Source organism: Callospermophilus lateralis, chromosome 1, assembly GCF_048772815.1.
Source record: "Callospermophilus lateralis isolate mCalLat2 chromosome 1, mCalLat2.hap1, whole genome shotgun sequence".
Lineage (NCBI taxonomy): Eukaryota > Metazoa > Chordata > Mammalia > Rodentia > Sciuridae > Callospermophilus > Callospermophilus lateralis.
In genome coordinates this window covers 110748754-110775703 of record NC_135305.1, presented here as the reverse complement: position 1 = coordinate 110775703, position 26950 = coordinate 110748754, and the positions used below count along the sequence as shown (strand labels likewise).

General features: G+C 37.0%; 1 protein-coding gene across 1 annotated transcript in view; it reads right to left on the bottom strand.

Annotated features, from left to right (window-relative positions):
• Nucleotides 1–2543: 2543 nt before the first annotated feature.
• Nucleotides 2544–26950, bottom strand: part of LOC143397864 (uncharacterized) — a 133736-nt gene continuing 109329 nt past the window's right edge. The window contains exons 5-6 of the mRNA XM_076854519.1: nucleotides 4614–4685; nucleotides 2544–2626 (exon numbers count right to left, since the gene is read on the bottom strand). Coding sequence (XP_076710634.1) covers nucleotides 2544–2626; nucleotides 4614–4685 — 155 coding nt within the window. The remainder of the gene's footprint in view (nucleotides 2627–4613; nucleotides 4686–26950) is intronic.

Here is a 26950-nt window from a genome sequence, read left to right as displayed (position 1 = left end):
TATGTGTTAAACAAAACAATAAAACATACACAAATTGAATGGCTTTTTTTTTGTTATTATGGTAGGTGTTTTTTTGAATTTTTTTTTTTTTTTGTGTGTGTGTGTGTGTGTGCGCGTGCTTGTGCACACATAGGGAATTGGGGATTGAACCCTGGGGTGCTTAACCTCTGAACCACATCCTCAGCCCTTTTTGAGACAGCGTCTCACTAAATTGCTGAGGCTGATTTTGAACTTTCTGCCCTCCTGCCTTAGCCTTCAGAGTTGCTGGGATTATAGGAGTGTACCATCATTGCTCACTGTTTTCTCATCAAACATGTACATTAGTATTTTGCAGTTTAGACCCTTATAACCAATAGATGCAAATCAGAATCCAATAAGTATCAACCAATTGAATTGGACTTGGAGGGTAAGTGGACATTGTTATAATTTGATGGAGTGATTGTATGGATATTATATTCTGATATTTGTGAATGAACTTTGTGGTTTTCACAAACTTCATGGAAAATCCATTTTTCCCCTACAGCACATATCTCCATGAAAATGGAGACTTGCTCAGAATCCTGCTTTAGGTAATAATGTTTAAAGAAATTGAAATGAGTTATCAATTTTTCTTGAGTTTATCAAGTCCTTATATTGAACTAGGAATTTATCATTTTGGTAATCATGATGATGGAGACTACAAAAATTCCTAGTTAATACTCAGGCAAGACCCTGGCAAGAAACACTTGAAAGAAATCCTTTTTGGAAGAATCAGTGAGACCGATGGGCTTCATCCTCCCAGAGGGGAATATTCTACTCCTTCTCCATGACTGCTAGGTTGATGTAATTAATCTAACATGTGAAGCAGAATTTACCGTTCATTTTCAAGTACACTGTCTATTAACAGTTTCCATGAGCACTCTGATTATGCAAAACTCTTGACAATGGCAACCATCAAGCTAGTGATGTGTGCTTGCCAGCTTCAAGGTGAAGGACCACTCTTGGGTGCATCTCTCTGGGACTCTAATAAACATTCCCTCTGCGAATGATCTTGAAGAAGTAGGTGTCCACTTTCTTCCTGCCAGACTGCCAGAGGCTATATTAGCTCAGGATGAGAGCATCAAGGGAGAGGGGGTGGGGGAAAACCCCAATTCATATTGACAGAGATTATTGACTTCACTCTCAAAGAAAGATGAAATAAAAAGGAAGAGCCTAGTTTACAAAAGGTGAGATCACGTACATTATGCTGCATTTCATCAATGTCAGCTTTTTTATGTTGGGTGACAGTATCTGTTCTGTGACTTGTCAATGGCACCATACAGTGAAGCTAAAAGGTTGAAGGTTATTTCTGTAACAATTGATAACTCTTTTTGCCACAGCAGTCAAGCATCTGCAGATTCTTCCTTTCCTCCTCTGTTCTGGAGAATCCTATTTAAAGCTCTTGGGTCAAAGAGCTGCAAAGCCCAGGTGACATCAAGACTCAAACACTGATTAGACATATCTAGATATAGGAATGCTATTGGCTGCCCAGCTTCACGCCCCTTCAGGGACACCTGAAATACAGTTACAGGATTCTTTAACATGAAGATGACCTACACTGTCACTGGTTACTCCTCAAATAAAAAGGACTAACTGGGTCAACATGTGTCCTCAGCTAATGGAAATACTACACAAAAGTCACATGTACCAGAATTATGGGAAAATTCACAGATGAATCAGTCCACTATTGTTCCCTGTTGTAATCCTTCCCACTTCACAAACCAAAATATAGATACAAGTAGGAAATGCAGGAAACAAAATGAACATTGAAGGAGTCTTGGGGGGTACTATGATACCCTTGAAAATAATGTGATTATTCTGGAGACCACAAATTAGGTGGAAATAAAAATGTATTATTGTATAAGGCAGGATGAATTGCAAAACATGTTTGCTGATTTGTAGATGTTACATAAGGTATTCTGTATCACTGGGTAGGGAGGCAACATATAACCAAAAACTTAAAAACTATTTTTTTGTGATAAATACTGTTTTAAATAGACTGGGCCAAAGTGAGATAATCTTCAAAACTCCACAGTGTATCTCAGCAATGTTAAATCCAGTTCAAAATGTTGCTATCCATGTTCTCTCAATAAAGCCTAGGGAAAGTGACCTTTGTACATTTCAGGAAAGTAATGTTCCAAAAGTCAATAAAATCTCAGTGACATGATTCATACACATCTTCAGGAGATAAAAGTTCCCTAAGGGAAAGAAACCAGGCTGACTAGTGACATTCAGCAGAAATCTCTAGCTGTTTGAGGAACTTGAATCCACATAGCCAAACTTCAGCTTTAAAGTGTAACAGAGAGAAAAGCAATGCTTGAGAGGACAGATGCAAAATAAAAATGGGAACAGGGATAACTGCAGGTACAGTTAATAAATTCACTGCAAATGCCAAGAAAAAGCATGAAGTACCACACATGCCAAACTTTAAAGGCTGTGTGGGATAGGAATGCATTGTTTCTGATTATTCAGCATTTATGTTTCCTATGTGACTGTCCATTGGGAGAATCAGCTTTCACCTGTTATCAGTTCATGTGACTGGAGATGCGGCCATCCAGGTGCAGGCAGATGACCACAGTGAACATTCCTTTTTCTGACCTCAGCCTTCCTGTGAGGTCAGGGAAATTCACAGTGAATAAATAAGGTGGATGGAGGTTATCATAATGACAGGTCAGAGAGTGGCCTGTCAACCATCCTCCTCATCATACAATGAAAACTAAAGGTATCTCTAATTGCCATTCAGGCAGCCAGCCTGAGGGCAAAGCTGTCACAAGATCTATAGAGCAGAGAGCTCAAGAGATCTCAGCTGGGGCCACCCATGACATTGCCAGTCACTGAGCCTTCCTGATCCCTGCACTTCATGTTTTATGAGATAGTAACCTTTGGATTCCTATAGTTTAAAGCATTCTGACTGACACTCAAACACACTTTTTCCTGTGAAATGCAGATGTGAATAAAGGTTAGCTGTAGTGAAACTTGTGTGTATTTCAAAACAAAATCATGGACATTCCATTATTTTGCAAAATAATTCTAGAAGGATTATTGAAATATATATGTGAAAAGATGATGGACAATGTATTGGTGGGGCAATATTTTGCTTAATAGGCATTATGTTCTAGCCAAACAGCTCAATTGAAGTTAGCCTCCTTCCTTCTCGAATATCTTCAGAGATTTTTCATTTATGCTCTTGGCTGCCTGTACCTTGTTGCCCTGCAGCAGACTTCTCTTGCTGCTAATCATAAGAGCTATTATTATTGTTTTCTCAGAATATCATTGAAAGTTCAGAATGGAAGGGATCTTAGAGGTCATCTAATCAAAACCCTCATTTTAAAGATGAGCAGACAGAGACCCAGAGAATCTCAACTTCACAAAGGTCAAGCAGCTACTGGCAGAACAACTGGACTTTTCCATAAGGCAATGAATGAAAAACACTTTTGTCATGCCTACAGCTCCTTCTGAATCCTGCACCATTGGCAGACAGAATGGAAAAGTTCTCTTTCCTACCAAGTTTCCAGGCCATTTTATAATCCTTCAACCCAGTACTCCAGCTCATTCACTTGATCATGGTTGGTATATGCTCTGAAACCATTATTATATAATGTACTTCTCAAAATCAATATTTCTAATAAAGTATAGATACTTAAATACAGAGATACTTTTGATGATAATTGCCATGTCTAACATTTACATCTTACATATCTAATACAGCTAATACACATGATCTTCAAGTTATCAAGTGGTTACAGCCCAGTAAACCTACTGTAATTTGAAAACGTTGCAAGTTGAAAATACATACACTATACTTAACCTACCAAACATCATGGTTTAATGACAAAGTTCACTGCCAGAAGTTCTCTTGTTTGTGCTTGTGATCATGTGGCTTACTGGGAGCTGCAGTTTACTTCTGCCCAGCTATGAGAAAGAAGATCAGAACACTTATAACCAGGAAAAAAAAACAATCTAAATTCAAAATTAGGAATATAGTCTCAACTGATTGTAAATGACTTTTGCAGCATTATAAACTCAAAAATCCGAAGTCCAAACATTTAAGCTGAGCTCCATCTGTATCTGAAAAAAGTATAGTTTGATAGCATATTAGTGCATGTTAACTAAGGCCACCTAGTATTTTGTTGCCTAAAGGACAAAGTCAAAATCAGCATATTACAATGACATTGTAGATGAATGGATTGGAATTTATTGAGAAAGAATGCTCAAAATGCTATGTTTTGTTTTAGAATTTTTAGAATTGTGTCCCTGATAAAAGGCTACAAGAATATGAATTTTTAAACAATTTTATTTTCAGATAGTTTTTTTAACTTTAAACTTCTAAATGATCCATATATATACATATATATATATATATATATATATATATATATATATATATATATATATCACTATTTTTTAAAGCCTGAAAACAGTTCCAATCTTGTGATGGTTACTAAGCAACAATTAAAATAAAATCTCAATAGTTTTTTTTTTTTTAAAACTACCATTTACTTAAGCGGGAGAAGGGTATATCTTTGATACACTTCATATCTCTTGCCAGTGGACCACACAGGGGCTAAGGGAAAAGGAGAATAAGAGCAACTTACTTGTGTGGTGGATGGGAGGGAGGTTGGAGAGGAATGAGTGGCCCTGTTCAATTTGTTTATAATCTCTTCTTTCTGGTAAAAAAAAACAATCAGTAAACTAAAGCTAAAGCAGGGAATCCAGATGACATTCTTTACTTTGCTTAATGGATTTTAGGAAAGACCTAGGAGACTCTGCTGTGTTCAGGGGCCCCACCTGGATCCATCAGTGTGCGGAACATTGGAGTATTTGGTGGTCCAGCCTTCCTCACAGCCCTCCCTCTGCCTATGTGAGGGGACAGATGTAAATGACAACCCAGCCATAACAATGCCCACAAGAGAGAAGGGCAGTTCTGCAAAGGCCAAGCACAGTGTTACTGTCAGAATTGGGGAAGGCCACTGGGCAGGTAGTAGGAATAGATACTGTTCAGGCAGCTTGGTTTCAAGTTCTATTTCACTGCATGGAGTGGAGGGAGGTGGGGCAGAGTGAGAAGTATTCCTACATTTGCCATGTTTGGTTCCACATCTGTTGCTAGATGCAGCCTGCGGGTGGAGTTGAAGAGCAGGAAACTACATGGACAAGAGAATTTTAAAAAGCCTTGTCAGGGACTGAGGTTATAGCTTAGTGGTAGAGCATTTGTGAGGGGACTAGGTTTGCTTCTCAGCACCACATAAAAACAAACAAATAAATAAATGGTCCATTGACAACCAAAAAAAATTATTTTTTAAAAAATGCCTTGTTATTCAAAGAGTGTAATGGCATTTGTTGTTTTATGTTTTATACTCTCAACATGTTATAAAGGATAGTGGAGGTGCCGGCTCTGTGTCTTTCATTATTCCGGAACAATCTGACTCTCTTCTGGGATTCTTTGCAACTATGAGAGAGATTTCAGTAGGATGTTTCTGCTTTTCTTTCTGCCATTGACTCCCTTAAATATAAATTGGCTTTTTTTGCAAGAAGCACATGTTTCATATAGGCATAAGTAAACTGTCATGGAGATTATCTGAAGAAAATGATTAATTGTGCCTTTTAATCATAGTTCCATTATCATATGAAACAGTCATGTCATTGGACCCATCTCACTAATGAAGGTTGAGCACCAGTAAGAGCATATTTGCATTTGTAAGTTTGCATTAATTGGAAACAGAATTGTGGATTTATTGGCAGTATACCTCTTGTCATCTACAGTAATGATTCCTTGATGAGATATAAAGAGGTCATTTTTGTGCTGACTGGAGTTTCTGGCTCTTATATGTTGACTTTATTTTAAACTGGAGTAACTCTTCAGGATTGGTTTCTAAAGCTGAGCTTTTTGGTGTGCCTGGTACCTTCCCCACTACAGCCTTCTTGGTTTGGGGCCTGTTCATCAGCTACCTACTAAGGTAAAGAGTAGGGATTGAAGTAAAAATGGGTCAGGAAAGGGATACTCATTCATGGCAGTTCTGTTACCAACTCTGCTCTTCAGGGAGGCCCTGCCTGGCCACCCTAACCAAAGAAGGAACCTTCATTTTGCTCTATCAGTTCTCAGTTTACTTCCTTTATAAAACTTATAACTGATCATAACTATGTTTATTTGTTGCTTTGTGTGTACCTCTCACTAGAATATCATCTCTGAAGAACAAAGAGTCTTGTTCTTCATTGTAGGCCTGGCACCTAGCACTACATGGTGGTCCAGTGGATGACTGAATCCTGGCCTGGCCTGGAAAAAACTGGGGCGAATGAGCTTCCATTAAAAACAATTATGGATTTCTGGGAAGAGCTTAACCCCTGGGACTAGGACTTTAATCAGTGTCTTTGATGTTTATATTCCAGAAATCTGGCCTTAGGTTATCATTAGACTTAATTCATTCATTGGTGTTTCTAAGACTTGGAAGAACAAGGAATATAAGTAATCCCGGGGTATTTTGTCCCATGATAATTGAGTGAGAGCCATGTTTTCTAACATTTCTTAATTAAGAATTTTATAGAAAGCCAAAATTTCATGGTAAATCTCAAAATAGAATTTCCATGTAATAATTGGCATTTTTGTTAAAGGTAATAGAAACTAACAGGCAGGCTCAGCTGGGTGTAGCATTGAGGTTACAAGAATGTAATTTAGCTGAAGTTTGGAGTTGACTTATGAGGATGGGTTAAGAGATTAATATGGAGAAACTGAGCAGCTGTTGTCCCTACATTCTCCTCCATCACTTTTTTCTCCCTTTCTTCTTCTCTTTCTCTTCTTGTTTTGCTCTTTTGATGAATTATGTGTGACAATTACCATCTTTTCACTGGTATCTTCAGAGACCGTTGTGGTAGAAAGAAGTTTAAACAGGTCATCAGAAAACATAGGTCCTAGTCTGAACTCATTACTGAGTGACTGAGAGACAAAGGGAAAATCTTTTTTTCTAAAATTTTATGTGGAAAATAGAGATATTTTTTTCTGGTATAGCTTAGAAAATATTTGTAAAAATGCGGAAGGAAAAGGTACTAGGTAAATCACAAGGGAAATGCAAGGTATTACAGTTATTCATCTGTTGACTGAGGAAGAAAATCAAAAGAAGCAATGAGAGGGAATTCCACAGGGGACACGGTGTTGCCTCTTGGCAAAGTGGCAGCTGTGAGTTATCATGCCATGTGTCCAACACTTCACTCCACTCTCTTTCAGTGCCTTAAGAAAATTCTTCTCTTTAGAATTAGAAAACATGAGTGAACAACTTCCTCCCCGACTCCTCGTTTGTCACCTTGTAATAGCAGGAAAGCCAATGCACTAGAGCTTTGTGTGAGTGGTAGGAATCCAGGCTGCATGAATATGTTTTCTTACATGAAATGTGGAATTGAGCTTGTAGATGAAATTGAGGTTGCTCAAGATAATAGGAATATTACCTTGAACTACTCAGGTGAGCCCAGTGTAATCGCAAGGGGCCTCAAGGGGGAAGAAGGAAAGAGAAGAGGTCTGAGTGACTCCACCAGAGGACTCTAGCTACCACTCCCACTGGAACAGACACATGATCTATTTTATCCTCCCTGCTCCCTGAGATTATATGAGAAAATTAGTTGTGATCAGTTATTCTCACTCTGAGTACCCATATTTTTATTTACTTACAAAGTTTTTTGCTCATAGTACATGTTACTATCATTGTTTTTATTATTATTTTGCTCTTCCTGCTAGTCAGACTTCTAGGTCCATCTTGTTGGACTTGAGATGAATTTGCCAATTTCGGCTCTCCTTTCCATTCCCTTTGATTATTTTAATCTTATTCTGATAGTTTCTTGTTAATTTTTCTTTTACTAAAATCATCCTTGGTTTCAGACATAAAGAAAAGCACCTCTGAATTCAATTCATGTAGAAATGTTGCTACATTTTACAGTGATTTCAGTTTGAAGTCAGGCCTCTGTGTGGAAATTGTGTGTACTCAAACCATTACACTAAATTCTTTTACATCATTCCTAAAGTATCACATAGATATTGTCACTTTCTCTCTCAATCCCGTCCAGTCTTTGTTTGGAACAGATCACCATCTTTGAGTTAACCAAATGGAAAGTTTGACTTATGTTCTGAGGCCATGTTGGCTGTAGATATTATGCATCAAAACTCACATGGCACCAAGTAGGAATAATTAAATTAGTGTAAACTAATCACATCTATAAAACAAATATACTGTGTAAACACTTACTCATTTGTATTCACTTAATAGTAATGTATTGAACATCTACTGCTTCCTGGGCATAGCTTCTGATAAGAATGACTTTTATTTGATTCCATGTGTATGTACGGATGTTTTTTCATTGTAGTTTTCTTTAAAAATACTTTTGCCATTTATATAAGTCACCAATGTTTGGGATTGTGAGTAATAGTTACCCAAGGGCAGATTCTAACTTGGTAGGCAGGTTGGAGGGACCATGGTTAATATACAAAGCAACTCAATTCTCTTTAGTACATGGGAGGTCTCAGAGAGGAATGTTCTATTCGAGATCACATGTAGTATTCCCCTCCTTTTCCAACTCCTGATCACCCCAGGAACAAATAAATTGTAGCCATTTGTTCAATAGACATTAGATTCTAGAATCTGGCCAGGGGCATTTAAGTGAAATTTTAGCAACAACTACAGAAAGATTTTCACTTTCTTATCAAAAAACAAAATTCTTCCCTGGACTGTGGGTATGGCTCACTGGTAGAATGTATAAGGCCCTACATTAAGTCTCCAGCACCACACACAAAAAGCAAAAAGGCAAAGTAATGTGATTCCTATTAATCTATCCTCAAAGCATTTTTTAAATCCATCAGATCAGAAGCTGAGATGGGTGCTATGATTTGAATGTTTCCCCCAAAGTTCATGTATTAGAAGGTTAATCCCCAAGGCAATAGTGTTAACAGGTGGCTAGGTCATGGGGGCTCTGCCCTCATGAATGGATTAAAGCCTTTTCTCAAAATGTGTTTATTCTAAAAGTGTGTTCTGATCCTCTTGTGTTTCTTGCATATGCTATGCCTTTTACCATGATTTGATGCAGCAAGGATCCCCTCCCCAGAGAACTTTTATGTTGGCCCTCTTAGCCTCCAAATGGTGAGCCAAATAAATTTACATTCATTATAAATTATCTACTCTTTGGCACAATCATGTGCCATGTAATACTGTTGTGGAATGGTCCAAGATTATATTGCCTAGTAATGTAGCCATCATTGATTTGGGCAAGTACACTCTATGATGTTCATACAACAATGGACTCACCTCAACATATGTCTCAGAATGTACTATATCATTATGGGAACCAAGATTGTAGGGAAAAATAAAATGGACTGAGGTAAGAACTTTAGCAAAGTTCAGAGAGAGTGAGTATTTGAGAATAAAAAGTTTTGCTTGCCTAATCCTTCCTGCTTAAAGAGGCCTTTGGGCATCAACACTGTCTCTGTTGAATAGTTTGCATTTACCAAAACAGCTTTATAAGATGAGGGGCTGTAGAGCATTGACTTCCCAAGGAAGAGCTATCTATGTCTGCATTAGTGAACTGGAGCCAAGAGGTTTGCCATTCTGGACTGCATGGTTAATCAGTCCGTATAGATGATAAGATTATATTTTTAAATCATTTCTGTCATGTTTTACCTTTTCAATCTTGCTTGGCTCATTGATTTCCTTCAGTTATGTCTTAAGGACTTTACCCTGAGCATCAGGTTCAGAAAGCTGTTCTTCTCACAGCAGGTCGGCAGGCCATGGCTTCTAAGAAGCCAGAATGCTTGTTTCTCACATCTGTTTGACCCAAAGCCTTTGTGGCTTGATTAGCAGCACATATTCTCTGAATCAAGAATCAGAGCCGCCCATCAAAGACACACCTTTCTCACACATGAGCTCTCGTCTATCCAAGACCCCAGCATGTCACTCTGTTGGTAGATAGCAAAGCCAGGATTGTCACTTCACTTCATTGGTCATTTGAAGAGGCTCCTTCTCTTGGATTACTCATGGGTGTCAAAAGAAGAAAGAGAACACTGGAGGGGTATAATATGTTGTGGCACTTCAAACGTGATTACTTTTTCTTCCTATCAATCATGTAAAGAAAATTCTCCTAGCTCACTGGATAATCCTGTTTTTCCTTTGAAGAAGAGAGACTGACTTTCTACCAAATGAGCCATTGAAGTAACACTGTCATTACTGACTTTTGAACTCATTAGGGCTTATTTACCATCCCCAGGCTGTACCAGGGTCTGAAAATGATTTCTCCTGTGATGTGGGGGATGGAATTTTTGCAGAAAATAAATTACATATTGATTTTTCAGATTTTCAGGCATTCTCTTTGGCTGGGTAGACAATGAAGGGTTAACTTGGCTTTGAGAATTAAATGCTGCAATACCTTTTAGACCTTATGTGTGTTTGTCAGTCCATGGTCACATTCTCCTATTTTTTTTTAATACTGGGGATTTAACCCAGGTGTGCTTTACCACTGAGCCTCATACCCAGCCTTTCATATTGTTTATTTTGAGACAGGGTCTCAGTTGCTTAGGGCCTCCCTACATTGCTGAGGTTGGCTTTGATTTTGAGATCCTCCTGTCTCAGCCTCCTGAGTCACTGGGATTACAGGTGTGCGCTAATGCACTCAGTCACAATCTCCTTTTCAAAGGTGATATTTTGGCTCTAGATCAAGAAGGGACACTTTTCTTTGCATTAAGAATTAAGTGTTAAGGACTGAGTATGCGTTTCAATGGTATAGAGTTATTCTAGAATGCAGAAGACCCCGAGCTTGAACCCTAGCACCACAAAACAAAATAATTCATCATTTATAAAAAGAAGAAAAATTCATAGTTCATATACGTAAACCAGCGATAGCAGTGCTTGCACACAATAAGTTATGAGAATTATTCTTTTGAAACCATTTGTGTGCATGTTGTCAACCTTTCATTTGTAGACTGCTGTGGTTTGATATTTGTGTCCCCTCCCAAATGCATGTTGAAACGTAATCCCAGTGCAAAAGTATTAGGAAATATGGCCTTTGAGAAGTGATTTTAGGTCCTGAGAACTCTGCCTTTTGGAGTGGATTATTATTCTTCAGAAAGGGGCTGAAGAAAACTAGTTAGGCTCCCTCTTTTCCATTTTTTGCTCTGTGCCATATGAGGTCCCAGCTTATCCATTCCCTTGGATAGACATACCATCATTAAAGCAGAAGAAGGCCTTCATCAAACATTTAATGCAGCACATACACATAGGTCTTGGATTCCTCAGCTTCTAGAACTTAGAGAAACAAATTTCTATTGTTTATAAATTACCTGTTTTCAGGGTTTTTTGTTGTTGCTGTAACAGAAAGGACTCAATAAATTGGATAAGCCTTTCACCTCTTCTATAATATGATGAGACTCATTTTTTTTTTTGGGGGGGAAGAGGTTGTCACGGCCTTGCCTTTATTATTTGTATTTATGACCTGAGGCCATCTGGAAAAATAAATATTTATTTAAGGTAAGTATATACTAGTACCTAATGGAAGCCCAAGAAAAAAATGTAGCAGGGCCTTTGAAAGAACCTAGACTTCAAAGCTCATGCAGACATGGACAAAATGATCTTTTCATCTTCTCTCTGCATGTTTGAACTATTATTTTCTCTGAGGGCCTCTGGCTCTTGAGTTAACATGTTGAAAAATACAGACCACTTTATTTTCTTCCCTTGTTTTAAGTATCTGAGGAGGAAATACTGTTCCATCTGGCATCAACTGTCCAAACCCAATGTTATATTACACAAACATGGCTGTAGGAAATCTATCCCTTTGGAAAGGACCAACAAATTCCAAAGAAGGTGTTGGGTAGATAACTCAAAAAATAGTACTTCCATCTCATAGAAGAGAATACATGGTCCCTGCCTTTATTTTCTCAGAAGGGAGAGTTCTAAAAGGAGAGGCCTGAAATATAGCAGTAAGATCATGACATCCAGAATCATTAGGATCTATGTAGAAAGTTAGCCAAGGAGGACTCCTCAATGCCTCACGTCTGAATTTCTATCCCAGTCTCTTAAAAACAGCTGTTGTGATTGTGTGTCCATAATTACTTCAAGAAAATTGTAGGTAGATAGTATGCTAGGTGCGACACACCTATATGCCGAGTCTAATCTCCTCACATGTTAATGCCAATCATCCTTCCATATGTCATATTTCTATATTCACTGACACATATTTTATATTCCAGTAAAATGGGTATGGCATTCAATAAATAATTTAGTATAAGAATTTTATCATATATACTCCATATGTTGAAATTCTAATTGTTTCAGTAATGCCATTTTTCCTACCTACATCCTACTACCATGAATTCCCCACCTACTTTAGTGTCTACTCTAGTGTCTATCTGAATGAATAAGTGATTGCTTAACCATAGAAAACTTATGTGGGAACTAGAGGAAATGAGTTAATGAAAGTCTTCTGGCACTTATAAAACCATAATCTGATTTCCCCATATTTTAATATAAAAAACCTTTTATTTGCTCATCTTAACAAATTCAAAGGCTACAAAAGAATGTAAAATGACAAAGTTATTTTTTCCTTCCCATTCCTAATTCCATTTTGCAGAAGTAAGTCCTGGAATCTTAGTGCATATTGAATATTCCTTTTCCAAAATGTATATGGCCAGAACTGTTTCAGTTTGAGAGTCATAGGTTTTGGAATATTTGCATAGACTTTGCTGGTTGAGCATTCCTAATCCAAAAATTAAAAATCTGAGATGTCCCCAAATTGGCACTTTTGGAGTGTTATATCTCTGCTCAAAAAATATTAGATTCAGGATCATTTCAGTTTTAACATTGTCAGATTAGGGGTGGATGCTAGCCAATTATCTTTTGTATAATGTTACAAATCTATTAATGCAATGTTATTATTTTATTTGTTTGATTTTAAAAAAATGCTATAACAATGTGATTTTTTTCAACCTCCGGTTATCACAGAGAGGACCACAGACTTAATTTGATGCTTAGAGACGGGTGCTTACCGATAGTACATCAGAACTCAGCTTTTTTATTATTAGCAGCTTTTTACCTTGTGCCTAAGGATGATTTGTGCTGGGGTAGGTGAACAGTAGCCTGAGAGACAAATCTAGCCCACTACCTGTGTTTGTAAATAAAACTTTATTAGAACATAACCATAAGTATTCATTTACGCATTGTCTGTAATGATTTTCATACTGTAATGGCAAAATTGAGTTGTTGACTCAGAGAACATAAGTTTTGAAAAATGTCAAATATGTGCTCTCTAGCTTCTTAAAGTTTTCTAATTCCTTGTATGGGTTATGAGGGACCAGTCCATCTCTGTTCTGTTGGCCCAGGCAGTCTCCAATACCAGAGATGATGCAGTGGACTGAGCCAGTTTGTTGAGGCATTAAAATCACTTAGTTCCTGTGGATATTAGAGTTTCCTCTTTCTTTTGGCAAGCTTTTGACAAGTGATTCAGGTAACTGGAAAGAAGACAGAGAAGATAGCTGGCATGTGTAGTTGTTATTACTGCAGTTTCTCTAAATAGGATTCTGTTTATATGTCTCACACAGGTATCCACATAGCTCCTCCACACCCACCTGTTTTTTTTAAATGGCATTTTCTTAGTTTTTTACAAGATAGTTAGTAAACCACAGCATAATTACACCAGAGCCCATATTTATTATTACCACTCAGTTAAATAGAAGTGTGTAGGAAGTGTACAGTCCTGAATTTCCCAGTTGGAATCCATTCACTGTTAATATTTGGACAGGATATGCTGGCATTTCCATGAAGATATTAATGATTAGCCAGAAGTTCCTTTATTGGAGCCTTATTACAATGAAGAGCATTAGGCTCAATTGATTCTTACTAGCAGCTAAAGACACTTATAAGGCACTCTTATGCAGATATTTTATTTACCTAAAACTAGGTCTATGTCAAAATGGTTTTATGTTTAGTGAGTTGATTTGGAATCTATTTCTTTTGAATTTGAACTGTGTTGCAGCTTTTTACTTATTCTAGCAAATGACCCCATACCCCCAAACACAATCCTTAATCATAAGCATTGTTGGAAAGCAGATTTTGCTATTATTTTTTACTTTCTAAAAATAACAGATAGGACCTCAGGAAAGTGACTACAGCTATCTTCACATACATATGGGCACACATATACATTCGTATATGTAATTATGTATTATATATACTGCATAGATATGTATGTGTATATATGTATATATATATATACATATATATGTGTATATATATATATATATGTAATTTTATGTGTATACATGTGCATGTATTTTTGTATATTTGTGTATGTGTATTTAGTTAAGTTTCAATCCTCTATTACCTGTGTTATTTTTATTTTTAATTTTTGTTAATCAACATTTTGAGCTTTAAAATGGTGGAGAATCACATTGAGGTAGAAGTGTTTTCCTTCTTTTAAATTAAATATTGGAAGTTAACCTGGATTGATTATCAACATTATTCATTAAAATAATTACAGTAAATGATAATTTACAATGTTTAAAACACATTGGAAAGGAAAAAAGCCTGTAATTAGCACATTTTTACAGTAACTTTTTAATAGTATAATCCTATTTGACATTCTTGGGCACTTTTGTAGAGGTCACAAGTGATAAAAATCCATGTCCCTCCCTCATCCATTTTTTACTATTCACATGAATCATTTGGGCTTTGACAAGGACTACGGTTTCTGGTTACCCAGGAATTTAGCATGAGTCAGAGTAAATACTGAAAACGTGGCAGTTGCTGATGAAACTAAAAACTCACCACTTATTTTCTTCCCACACATCTTTTTTGTTCATTTGGAATTTTTTTTTCAAAACAAAACCAAGGAAAAATTAGAAGGGGAGAAAGGAAGGGTTCTCAGGAGAGGGGTGTGACAGGAGTGACTGGAAGCAAAAAGGAGGGAGGAGAAAGATGGCGGAGGGCTGGGACCAGGAGCAGCTGGAGGAGCAGGGAGCAGAGGGAGGATCTGCAAAGGGAAGGACTATTTTTATTTGGAGTCTTCTGTAAAAGTGAAAAATCAACCCCTTTTCTAAAGAAGCCCCCACTCACAGCTTTCATCCACCCCTCTGAAACATGTAATGTGATTGTTCAAAAATATTTTAAAAAATATCAGGCCCATTTAAAAGCAGTTGTGAGAAGCCTGTGCCCCTGTTCTTTCTGCAGAGCAGTATTATCTGCATCCTGCAAGAGACTTCCAGTGCTCCCCAACTGCCTGCAATAGTAATGCCCATGGTTGTATTGCCCTATTTTATTTTTATTATTTTTTATATAACTTGAGCACAGATTATATGTGTGTGTGTGTGTGTATCACATACAATACATATATATCCAATATTTTTATTAGTGGATTAATTATATTTATATACAATGGAAGAATTTGTTTATTTGTATATGCACACAATATAATAACATAATTTGGTTAATATTGTTTGCCAATATTTCCCTGCTTCCCTCTTACCTATACTTGGTCCCTTTTCCCTACTCTAGTGGTCTTTGATTTTCATGAAAATCCCTATAGGTATACACACACACACACACACACACACAAACACACACACACAGCGGGGAAAGAGAGATATATATCACATTTTCTTTATCCATTCATCCATTGATAGACACCTAGGCTGCTTCCTTAGTTTGGCTCTTGTGAATTGTGCTGCTAAACATGAGCTTGGATGTATAGCTATGGTAAGCTGACTTTAATTCTTTAGGGCAAATTCCTAAGAATGGTATTCTTGTGTCATATAGTGGTGGTTCTATGCCTAATCTTTTGAGGAACCTCCATAGTTATTTTACATAGTGGTTGTATTATTGTACAGCCACATAAACAATGTAAATTTCATCCTTTTTCTCCACATCTTCTCCAGTATTTATTAAATGTCTTTTGTAATAATTTGCCCTCTTTTTTGAAGTATTCACTAACACCTGTTACCTGAAACATTTGCTATTGTAGTGACTGCCAAATATTGATTTTCTAATTTAATCACTCTTTATTTATTACTTAAAATTCAACTGTAAGGAAGAACCTTCTCTCCTCCCTCCTTTTCTAAATGTATATTAGATTGTGTATATTTGAGGGTTACAACATGATATATGGAAAACTTACAGATAGTAAAATGGTTATTACTATGAAACAAGTTAACATTTCTGTCATTTAATATAGTTATTTCTTTTGTGACAAGAACAGCTAAAATAATAACAAAATTCCTTAATACAATATAATTTTATTAACTTACGTTGTCTGGAACTGTTCCTCCTACATGTATGCTCTTGGTAATCTTTCTCCCATTTGTGGTGATTCATTCATTTATTTCAGTATGAAACCTCAGATTTATTTTATTCTATAAATTATAATCAATTGCTGTCATCATTCTGTTGCTTAATTTTTCTCCAATTTAGCCAGAGGAGATCCTTCTTGTTGGCCTTTTATCCTTTTGCCCTGCCAACATGATATTTTTCCCAAACATTTTGTAGTCTCTGTCACCATAAAATAGTCTAGGTTTATTCTGTTCCTTCCCTTTCTATTTCCTTGGGTCAGCCATTTCTTCAAGGGGCTCTGTTTGCTTTCATCAGATTGAGAAATGAAGATGTAGATATCAAATATGCTCCTCTGTAGGAGGGTATGGTTGCGTTTCAGCCTCTCAGTGATAGAGTTAGGAAACACAGGCATACCTGTGTGTGTACACACAATATCTAGGTTTATTTTTACATCTTTCAGTTTTTATAGACAAACTTTAATTTGTGATGATGCCCTTAATCCTTCAATAAGTCCTTATAATCGGTTCTCTTTCTGCTGGAAAGAGATACTCTGAGATCCTTGAATGATTTTTATTGTCATTATTTTCTGCCAACACTTCTATTTTAACTGCATTATTTTTCCTATGGGAAAATACATTTCTTTGTCTACCTTTTTTTTCTTATTTAATCTGCTATTTATTATGAATAAATCACCAGTGCTGAAATCATCTTCAGATATTCTTATAAAGGAAGGAAGGAGAAATGTATTTTCTTCCCATATTTCAACCATGTATCACTTTGTGACTGTTTTACATTTTGTGTTTGATTTAGTAGTAAAATTTAATGTTTGATTTTTTTTCTTGTGATCAGGATACTTTTAATGGTTTCAATCATGTTTCTTTTTTTCCTCTGTTCAAAACTGATTTTGGATATAATTAATTTACTAGTAGGAATCTTGGTAGCTATGCTACCATCTCAAAGTATGATTACTATCAATCTTTTATGTGACATAAGAGCTCCTAATCTGTGTCTTCCTACACTTATGCATTGCTAATATCAATTTGCTGCTGATCCTTGCCCCCCCCATAAAAACAAAGAGGAGGAAGAGGAGGAAAAGAAGAGGGAGGAAGGAAATAAGGAAGAGAAGACCTATAAACAGAAAATTCTTCTAAAAGCTTTTGGTTCAGCATTATTACCCCATGGTGTGACTTGTTTAAACACACACACACACACACACACACAAAAACCACACAAACCTTCTTCCACAAATAACACATAATGAGAGATTATGAAGAAAATATGAATCATTTTCTATCTTGGCCATTTAAAGGAATAGAAATACGCTTTTCTGAGTTTCAGGCATATCCAACTTAATATTATAGTACTGGACTTCATTCTGAATATTTTTAATATGTATGGTGCTTAATGTTTGGACTTTTTAAAAGGTCACTTGGAAATGAAGTCACTTTCATTTTCAAGTAGAAGAAGGTGAACATGAAAATAGAGATGATCTCTGTTATCCTAGAAAAGTTCTTTGTTTCCTGTAGTAATTGTATTTCTTAATGGCTTTCCTATGTGAGATGATTGCATCTTGACATATGAAAATACTTCATCTCAGGGAATGAGAGTCTCCTGTGGCAACTGACAATCATGTTTATGTGGCACTTTTGTTTCACTACAAGTGACCATTGCACATATAAACAAATCAGTAGTGTCCACTCTACACATGCATGCACGATTTTCTTAGTTAAGATATTTTGCTTGCAGACAGTCGTCACTAAGCTACCATAAAAACACAAATGGGACATTATTATAAAGAGTAAAGGGGTGGCATATACAGTAAAGGAAGGGCATATACCTGGCTTCATGAGAATGACAAGCCTCAGGGCCAGGACCCAAGGGAACTGTTCTTTTAGCATCTCTGTATCTTGTATAATATGTGACCATGTGCTCTAGAGAATTCCAGTCCTACAAGACTGTTCATGGTGAAAGGAATCTTTGGAAAATATCCCACTCAAGAGTTTTCAATATACTTTAGAAAATTAGTGTCTCAGAAGGTTCATGGTAAAGACATCAGTTTAACCTTTAACCCAAATTTGTTAGATCACTGCTTTGAGAAATGCCATTTTAGGCAAACCACTTGAATAATATTGAATTAAATTTAATTGGATTGATGGAGTTTGATTATATGGGTAAGAACTTTTTAAGTGACTCGTGCCAGGTCATAGTACCTTTGTGGGACTCCTGGTCCAGTGTTTTTTCTGCTGCTGCTTGCATTTGTGCATCTTGACTGAGGAGCTCTTCTCTCATACCTGTTTACTTTATGCTGTATGACTTAGGCCTAGCATTTTAAAGGAGCTTCCCACTTTTAATGGAGGGAGTGTGTGTGTGTGTGTGTGTGTGTGTGTGTGTGTGTGTGTGTGTGTTTTAAGTTTTACCACAGTTGGAATTCTTTGCAAAGACCATTTGAAGTTTTACATCAATTTTTTGGAGTGGTTGGTTATTCCAGTGCTTCTGTCAATAAGCAATCTGCTATTTCCAGATAACCTGCTGTATCCAATAACCCATCAGCTCTAGTAAAAATTTGCCTTTGTTTCCTGCATATGACAAATACATCCTCAGCTGTTTCTGGTCATAAGGACCCTGGTTCCAAATCTTGTTAAGTTTTTGTCATTCCACTAGCCGCATTCCAAAGGGTGACATTTCAGAGGAGCTGAAACTAGTTAGTATGTTAGATTAATCCTTGACTCCAACCAAAATAAATTTGGGCTAAGTTTGCCAAAATGCTTACCATTGCAAGGGAAGGGATGTGTCAGCTATTCTAAGAGGTGAGATTCACTGGCATCAGTAAATAAGCCCACTCAACCAACTGAAGGCCAGTGAGAGCAGCTAAGTTTCCAGGAGAGGGTCTTCCAGGAAAGTAAGATGAGCCAAGTAAAAAGAGGGTAATTGAATATCAGAAGTGAAAGTGGTAGGAGAATAAGTATCAAGAAACTTTGACAGTTTCTACCAATAAGAATATTATGTTCATATAGTCAATGCCAGCTCCCTCCCCACCTCCTTTAGAAGTAATTAGCAGGAATAGCAGAAGCAGTGACACTATGTTACCCAATAGAATAATATGTCTCTTGTCCACAAAGCTAAGCCAGGTGTTGTATAAATACCTTTGAGTTCTGAGATGCAGCCTTTTGTTGAATGGATGAATAAATGGGTGAATAAATTTTAATTTTGTTCTGACTGGAAGGATACGACCTTTTAATGCTTTGTGGATACAAAGATGAATGAGACACTTGTTGCCTCAATCAGGTTTATAACAGTAAAGGAGAAAAGACTGGACATGCAGGTTAAAAGGTAGGAAGTTTAGAAGCAAGAAAAAAACTTCCATCAGGAATAATTGGGGAATACACCAGGCAAAAGAAAAAGAAAGAACAAAGCTTTGAAATTTTGTATGGGTGCATTAGTTAACTTTCACAATACTACTGTGTAGCAACTGTCCCCCAAACACAGTAGCTTAAAATAGTCATTTATTAGGGCTCCTTGTCTGTGGGTCAGCTTGGCTTATTCTGACTCCAGGACGTAGATGTATCTCTCATTCTTCAAAAATAAGCAGAGACCAAGGTATCATTCTGTAAAAGCAGAAGTGGGAATCACATTCCATGACTTGTCCATGTCACATATCATAGCATGCCATCATCCCAATTAAATCTGACATCAGAAGCCTATGGAAATAATCTCCTCTTGGGGAGAGAAAATAGAGAAAGGTTGATTTCTTTCCCTACCCAATTTAATCTATTTTCATGGAAAATACAGTTATTTTTTATATCTGGGGAACTGGATGGGCAGTAGCTGGATTTAGATCCTAAAGGGGCCTTAGTGGTTACATGAGAAAGGCGTGAGTATCAGCTGAAAAATACAGAAGCAGAGTGAGTATTTATAGTGAGATAGGATTCAGAGGGTGTTTGAGATAGATGAGTGTCAGGAATACCTGTCCAAAAACCATCAGTAGGTTGATTTTGGTGTCATGTGAGAAAACGAGTTTAGTGGAAGAATAAAGCAACAGCCATATTGTAAGGGGCTGACAAGACTGACAGTAGTGAAGTTGAGATGGTATTAGCATCTTGTTGGAGGATATCAGGGGAGGGAGAAAAAGGAGTTTTGAAATGAAAGGAACAAAAGTGAGAAAGATAAAATAGGTGGTATGGGAGCTCATCTTACAAAACCAAGGTCCTAGGGCTTTCTGTTACATAACAAGATAATGAATCATAAATGATGGAAATAGAATTAGCATCCATGTCTCTCATCCAGCTTAAGATAGTTTGTAAGTTAGTATGGTTGTTCTATGGAATAAGGCAATCCAACTGACAAATCAATAGCTTTGTCATATACACACTTTTAAATGTGTCATACTGAAGGGGTCATGAAACACTCGAATCTTGAGAAGATCATCCCTACTACTTAATATGCTCAACAGACCTTATTTTCAAACATCAGGTGGGGGCACAATATTTACCTGTGCAGTTAAGCAGCAACTAACACAGGCATTCACTTGAGTTTTTAATTAATGTTTAATTTTTTAATTGCTCACACCTGCAGAAATTTCCCCCACTAGGAAAGAAGACCTAATTTCAACCCAGGATGATAGGAATTGGGATTTTTCTTTCATGAACATATAAGGAACCACAACTCCTCTTGTGTTCTCTGGTATTTAGTAATATAATGCACTTATCTGTTCAGTGCACATTGATCATGAGCTTAAAATAGAGCAAGATGATGTGGGATAAAGAGCACAGACTAGAGATCCAGATTGCCTGGGTTTCAATCTTTGTTCATCTGCTTCCTAGCTCTATGACATTGGGCAAGAGTCCTCAGTGTGTCTATGTATAAAATGGAGATAACAGTGACAACCTCTAAGAGTTACTGGAAATATTGAGTAAATATATAAATCGTGTAGATTAGTGCCTAGCACAAAAAGAAGCATGGACAAACTTTGAAGTGCCCCTGTTTTTGTTGTTGATGGTGATGGTATTTTGTTTCTGTTGGCTAGGTTGGCTTTTTTGTTTTGTTGTTTTGTTGGTATAGGCCAAAAGAGTTAGAAAAGGTGATAATAACCATCTTACCTTGTGTCTTCAAACATTAACAGCAAATCATCTTGGAGGATTATTTTCTGGCTATTCTAAATATAAATGTCTCCTGAAATGACAAATTGGAGGTAAAATGTCTGAAGCCATGTTGATTTATTTCTTTTAGAGCAAGAGTGTTGGCCTATATGGGAACAAATTTCTGCTGTGGTAAGACCAAGTAAGGCTGTGACATTCTTAGCTGCTTCTTCTCTGCCTTCGTTTCCCTTTGCGTATCATGTTTCTCATCACAGGTGCCCCACTTCTTTTTTCACTCTTCCCCTCATTATTACTATTTTTATTGTTATTGGAGACTCAGCATCTGGGAGCCCAGGGCTCAAGTCATTGCAGGCAGCTCTGATTCTTCTTTTAAACATTTTTGACTAACCTGGCTGCAGGTTGAAAACACATAGAATTCACCAGAACTTGCCTTAGAGCTTCTATATAAGCAGAATTCAGAAGAGTGAATAGCAGTCAGGCATAACAAGCATGGGAAAGAGAATCATCCAGGAGAAGACAAGAAGAGCCTCAGAAGTGGGGACATCCCTGTCATAATAAAGAAATAAAGATACCAGTCCACGTACCAATTCTCTGTCTGGTAGGAATACTGTACAGGCCACTTATTCTATTTTTAACTTTTCTTGTAGTTATAAGGGAGAAAAGTGAAATCAATTTTAATAATATATCTGAAGAATACATTATGCACAAAATAGTGGTTAGTTCAACTTAAAGACAATGTAAAAAATACAGGACATTCTTCTACTTTCTGGTAGTCAGTCTTTGAAATCTGCTTTGTATTTTACATGTCCAGTTCATCTCAGTTTGGGCTAGCCATGGTACAGGTGTTCTGTAGCCACATGTGTTTGGCAGCTCCTTATAGAGCAGAGCTAAAATGTGATAAGCAAGAAAGAGAGATGAATGCTTGAAGATCAAACTACAGGCAGGGACAGGCAAGAAAGGGTGTTTCTGGCCATTATAGAATCCATATAAGTTTGGCAAGAAACTGTTCTTATGAAAGAGAGCAAAAACCAGTTTTTAAATTATACCTTTGCTTTTTGCTATCACCTGAGGGCTCAGTAAACCATCACCACCTACCTTTTGTACCCAGGGGATTGACTCTTTTGACTCTTTTGAATATAAGAAAAATGTCCTCTACTGTTTAGAAGTAAAATGCCTAAGGAGGAAAAAAAGAGAGAGAGTAGAGGCAGGGGTGGGGGGAACCCATGGAAACCCACTATAACATCCTTCTGTCTTGAAGACTGAACCCTTATGTTGAACAGAGGTGCCTCTGTATCTGACCTCAAAATATAGCTGAACAGTTGGAGCTCCCTGCTGGCATCCTAGAAGCATCTAAGGAACATTGCAAAAACTCCCAAATCTTGGTTGCTCTTTCCTGATCCACACAGGGTCCCAAGTACCAGTTGGATTTTATAATGTACTTTATGTAGCAAATGATTGAAAATTATGTCAAAATCAAACCTTGGTTATTTTGTCATTCAATAGCATTAGAAAGGTGCCCAGTAAATATTTGCTGAAAAAATCCAATAGATAGAGAAGCAAGCACTGTTAGAAGCACTACTAGAGTTCCAGGTACAATGAGAAGCTGTTGGGACTCTGGTATTAAAAGTAGAAACAGACACAGTCCATGCCTCCATTGCTTAAAAATAGGGGTGTCTTATCCTCCCCTTCCTGGTCGGTCAGTCCTTGAAGCTATGGTTAGACCCAGGGCACTCCTGATGTTTTTGAGCACCTTGCCCTGGATGTGGACATCAAGATGGAGACAGCATGGTCAGCACCTTCCTGGTGGAGGCAACAGGAAGCAATGGAAGCATACAATAGGAGGCTTCAAGCCATCCTGGAATGCTGCCTAGAAGAGGTGACATCTAAGCTTCAAACTAAAGGAAGAGCATAAGCTGAGCAGAAGAAGGAAGAAAAGTGTGCCAGGCAGGAGGAAAACAATTTATGATAAATTTATATTATTTTGCTCCTGCATTACAGTCACCGATCTCTTAGGACCCTGTGTGTGTGAAAGTGTTCGGAACGATGTAAAGCCCTCTGTGAATGTAAAGCATTATTATTTTATGGATTCTGTTTGAGGGAACCTAAGTTGAGTGATGGCTGGGCAGTATGAATATTTGATAAGCAGGGAGCACACTCCACAACACAGCACGCCTCTCTGAGAAGGAACTTCACTAGAATTATGGTAAATCTCTCTCCCAGCCACAGTGCCCAAATATTTGTGTTATCTGCATTATTTAACATGAAAATAATCTGAAAATCTTGCTAAAATATATGTCTCATTTACTGTCTTGAACTAATGCTTCCTAAGGTCAGGGACTCTACCTATCTTTTTGTTGGATCTCCAATGCCAGGAGCAGTATTTTACATAGTGTATGTGTGCAATGAATATATATTGTCGGAATGAGTAATTGAAGTAGAAAGGTTACATTACGAGTTTTATCTTTCAGTGGTTTTGATTTTTGTCATGATTAAGATTAAGCTGTCTATAACCTATCCCCAAAGTAATTTGCTATCATTTTAGACTGTTTGTGGATTAGCCATGCTATAACATAACTCAAATTTCAACACATAAGACTTGAAGTTCATTCTTTGTATCTCCACTGTCAGAGACTGTGTGTTCTGTCATGACCTGTGCTTTAACATCCCTTCATGTACAGCATTAACTGAACTTGACCACAAGCAGAATCTCATTACGTATATTATTCTGATTCCATTTTTTTTTTTTTTACTTTATCAGTATGTTTTGGAGCTTTGTCCTTCTAAGAGCAACATCTACTCTTTTTAATGACTTCATAGGCATTCATGTATAAGACGTCATAATATATTTAGTCTTGCCTATATGTTAATAATTTAGTAATTTAAAGTGTGTTACAATAAATAGTCTTCTACATATATTTAAGGTATATTAATGTATTTAGCTTAAATTCTTCAGACATTTTAATTTTATAAAGGGAAGCATTTCCATTGCTCAGTCATTTCCTTTGCCCCCCCCCCTTTTTGCCTCTTTTAATTAAAAATATCAGGTATAAAAAAGTTTTTCATTAAGCATTCTTAGTTGGCAACTCCTTATTTCACAACTTAATTGAATGGTTTGTGCCTCTCAGATGGGGACAGCCTCTGGACCTATTTTTTTTTTTCTTTTAGGATCTTCAATACCCTGGGTACTTTGATACAGAGACAGGATCAGTCGCTGTATTATCGATAAAACTTAGAGGCAGTGTAGGTCCCTTCAGAAAAGCAAACAACATTTTAATCTTGGAAACAGACATTGGCTCTGTCAATAAATGCTTTGCTGAATGAACAAACAAATGAATGGATGAAAATGAAGCAAATGAAACTAAACTTTTGGCTCCTAGGGACGTTTCCTACATCACTTACTGACCTGCAAATTGTGGTCTGAACCTGCTGCTGCTGCTGGAAATGGGCAGGAATGGACTGGTGTAAGTGGGGCATCCATCTGGATAATAAACTCATGCTGGGTGTTTAATGATGGAGTGGGGCTGTCGGGCGGAAATTCCCAAAGCCCCCAACACTTGAGCCTTCATGTTGACTAAAAACAAAATGCAATGTGAAAAGCAGCTTTACAAGTGACTTTAGCAAGATACAAGGTCTTCCCTGATCAATATTCACCAAACAACAAAGGCAATTGATAAGTTAAGCTGTGATAAGCCAGATAGTACCTGTGGGCTCTCTTGAAAAATGTGACCAGCAAGTCCTTTACACTGTACATCATATAAGGAGGAAATCAAAGATGAAAGAGGTTTTTTTTTAAATTTTTTCCAGTTAAATGAGAGTGTGTAGTTTTGACTGCCTATCTATTATAGTAAGGTTACCTTTGTTTGGGAAAACAGAAAGTGTGTTCATTCATAGTATGTTTTTCTGCCATGCACATAGGCTTATTTCATTCAGTAAATATTAATTAAAAGATCATTGTGTGACAGGCATGGTGCTGGGCCTTAGGATATACTTCTATATTTATATAGCATATGTACCCTTAGGTGTCATCATTTTAAATATTTCCCCAAATATAAATCTGATTTTTACCATCTCTACCTCAGTACTGAATTCCTTGAATAGCTGATAACAGACACATATTCAAGGACAAATTTATGCTAGAATAGAGAAGTTTAACCCCTGGGTCTTTACTTAAGCTGTGTATTATTCCAGAGGTCTGTCTATTTTATAGCATTTCTTGATAATTTAAAAAGTGTCTACCACTGTGATAATCACTAAAATGGGGTTGGGGGGGGAAGATAATGCACTGCATAAGTACCCATGGGTTTATTACCTGGTTAAGGAGTCCAACCTATGTGAAACAGTTAATTAAATATAAAATATAGCATATGATTATGTGGCTAAAAATTACATGAACATTTTGACAAGGGGCTAGATGGGTCTAGAATCATTTGAAGCTTCATCTACTTATTCCCATGTTTCTGAACATGTGTTCTGAACATGAGAATATAATGCATGCATGGAGATGGTGACAAAGTGCTCTAATTAGCAGAACTTTAAAAATAAGTAACAGCAACAAAAACAGCTCATCTTTAAAATAACTTAAATTCTCTAAAAATTGCTTGGCCAATATGGGAATGGGATGCTCTTAGATATCATGAGGAAGTTTGTTCCGAGTATAAAGATACAGTTGAAAAGAGGTGAGAAATGAACTTCATAAATAATCCTGCTATTGATTACATTTTAATTATTAAAAAATGCCCTCATACCTAGGAGTTTCCCTCCAAGTGTATAGTTGCTATTCTCACATTTTGTGCTATTAATTCCCATCATTTTGGCCTAGAGTGTGTCATTGTCCATGGAAAAAGTACCTTTGTCAATTATGCTTTAATTCAGCTAAATATAACAAAAACCTACTTAATACTGCCTTAAACAAATAGAAGTGTTGTTGTATGTGCCAAGAAGTTCTCCTGGCAATAGGTCACATAGGTCTCAGCATTATTTGATCTGTACCTTTGCAAGATGGCTTCCCTATTTCTGGGCACTGTGGTCAAATTCATAACAGGAAGAAAAGGAGAAAAAGATGATAGCCATACATTTTTGCCCACCTTTCATTGGCAAGGATTCCATTGTGGCAGCTATACTTATCTTCAAGGGGTACGAGGAAAGTGAATAGTTTGCCATGAAATAGAAGCACATAAGAGATAAAAAGATTGCAAGTGAGCAGTTAATGGGTGACCAAACTTTCCTGCAACGCTTCTGTACAGGTAGCATTCAATTAAAATAAAAACTGTCTTGAGGGGCATCTTGCCTCTGAATCAACAGGAATCCCTTCATTTCTTTGTAAACAATGGATTTACCTATGGTTGATCTATATTTTAAGGTGTTTTCCTGCAATAACACCTATGATTTCTCAGATACTTTTATGATGATTGAGAACATTATTATATTAAGCAAGGACACTTAAGGAAGGATTACTGGGTTGTAGGTACTTTAAGTTCTTACTGGGCATGATCTCACTCCAACCTCACCACACTTTTTTGAGGCAGACACTACTGTGCTGTCCATTTTATGGATGACAGA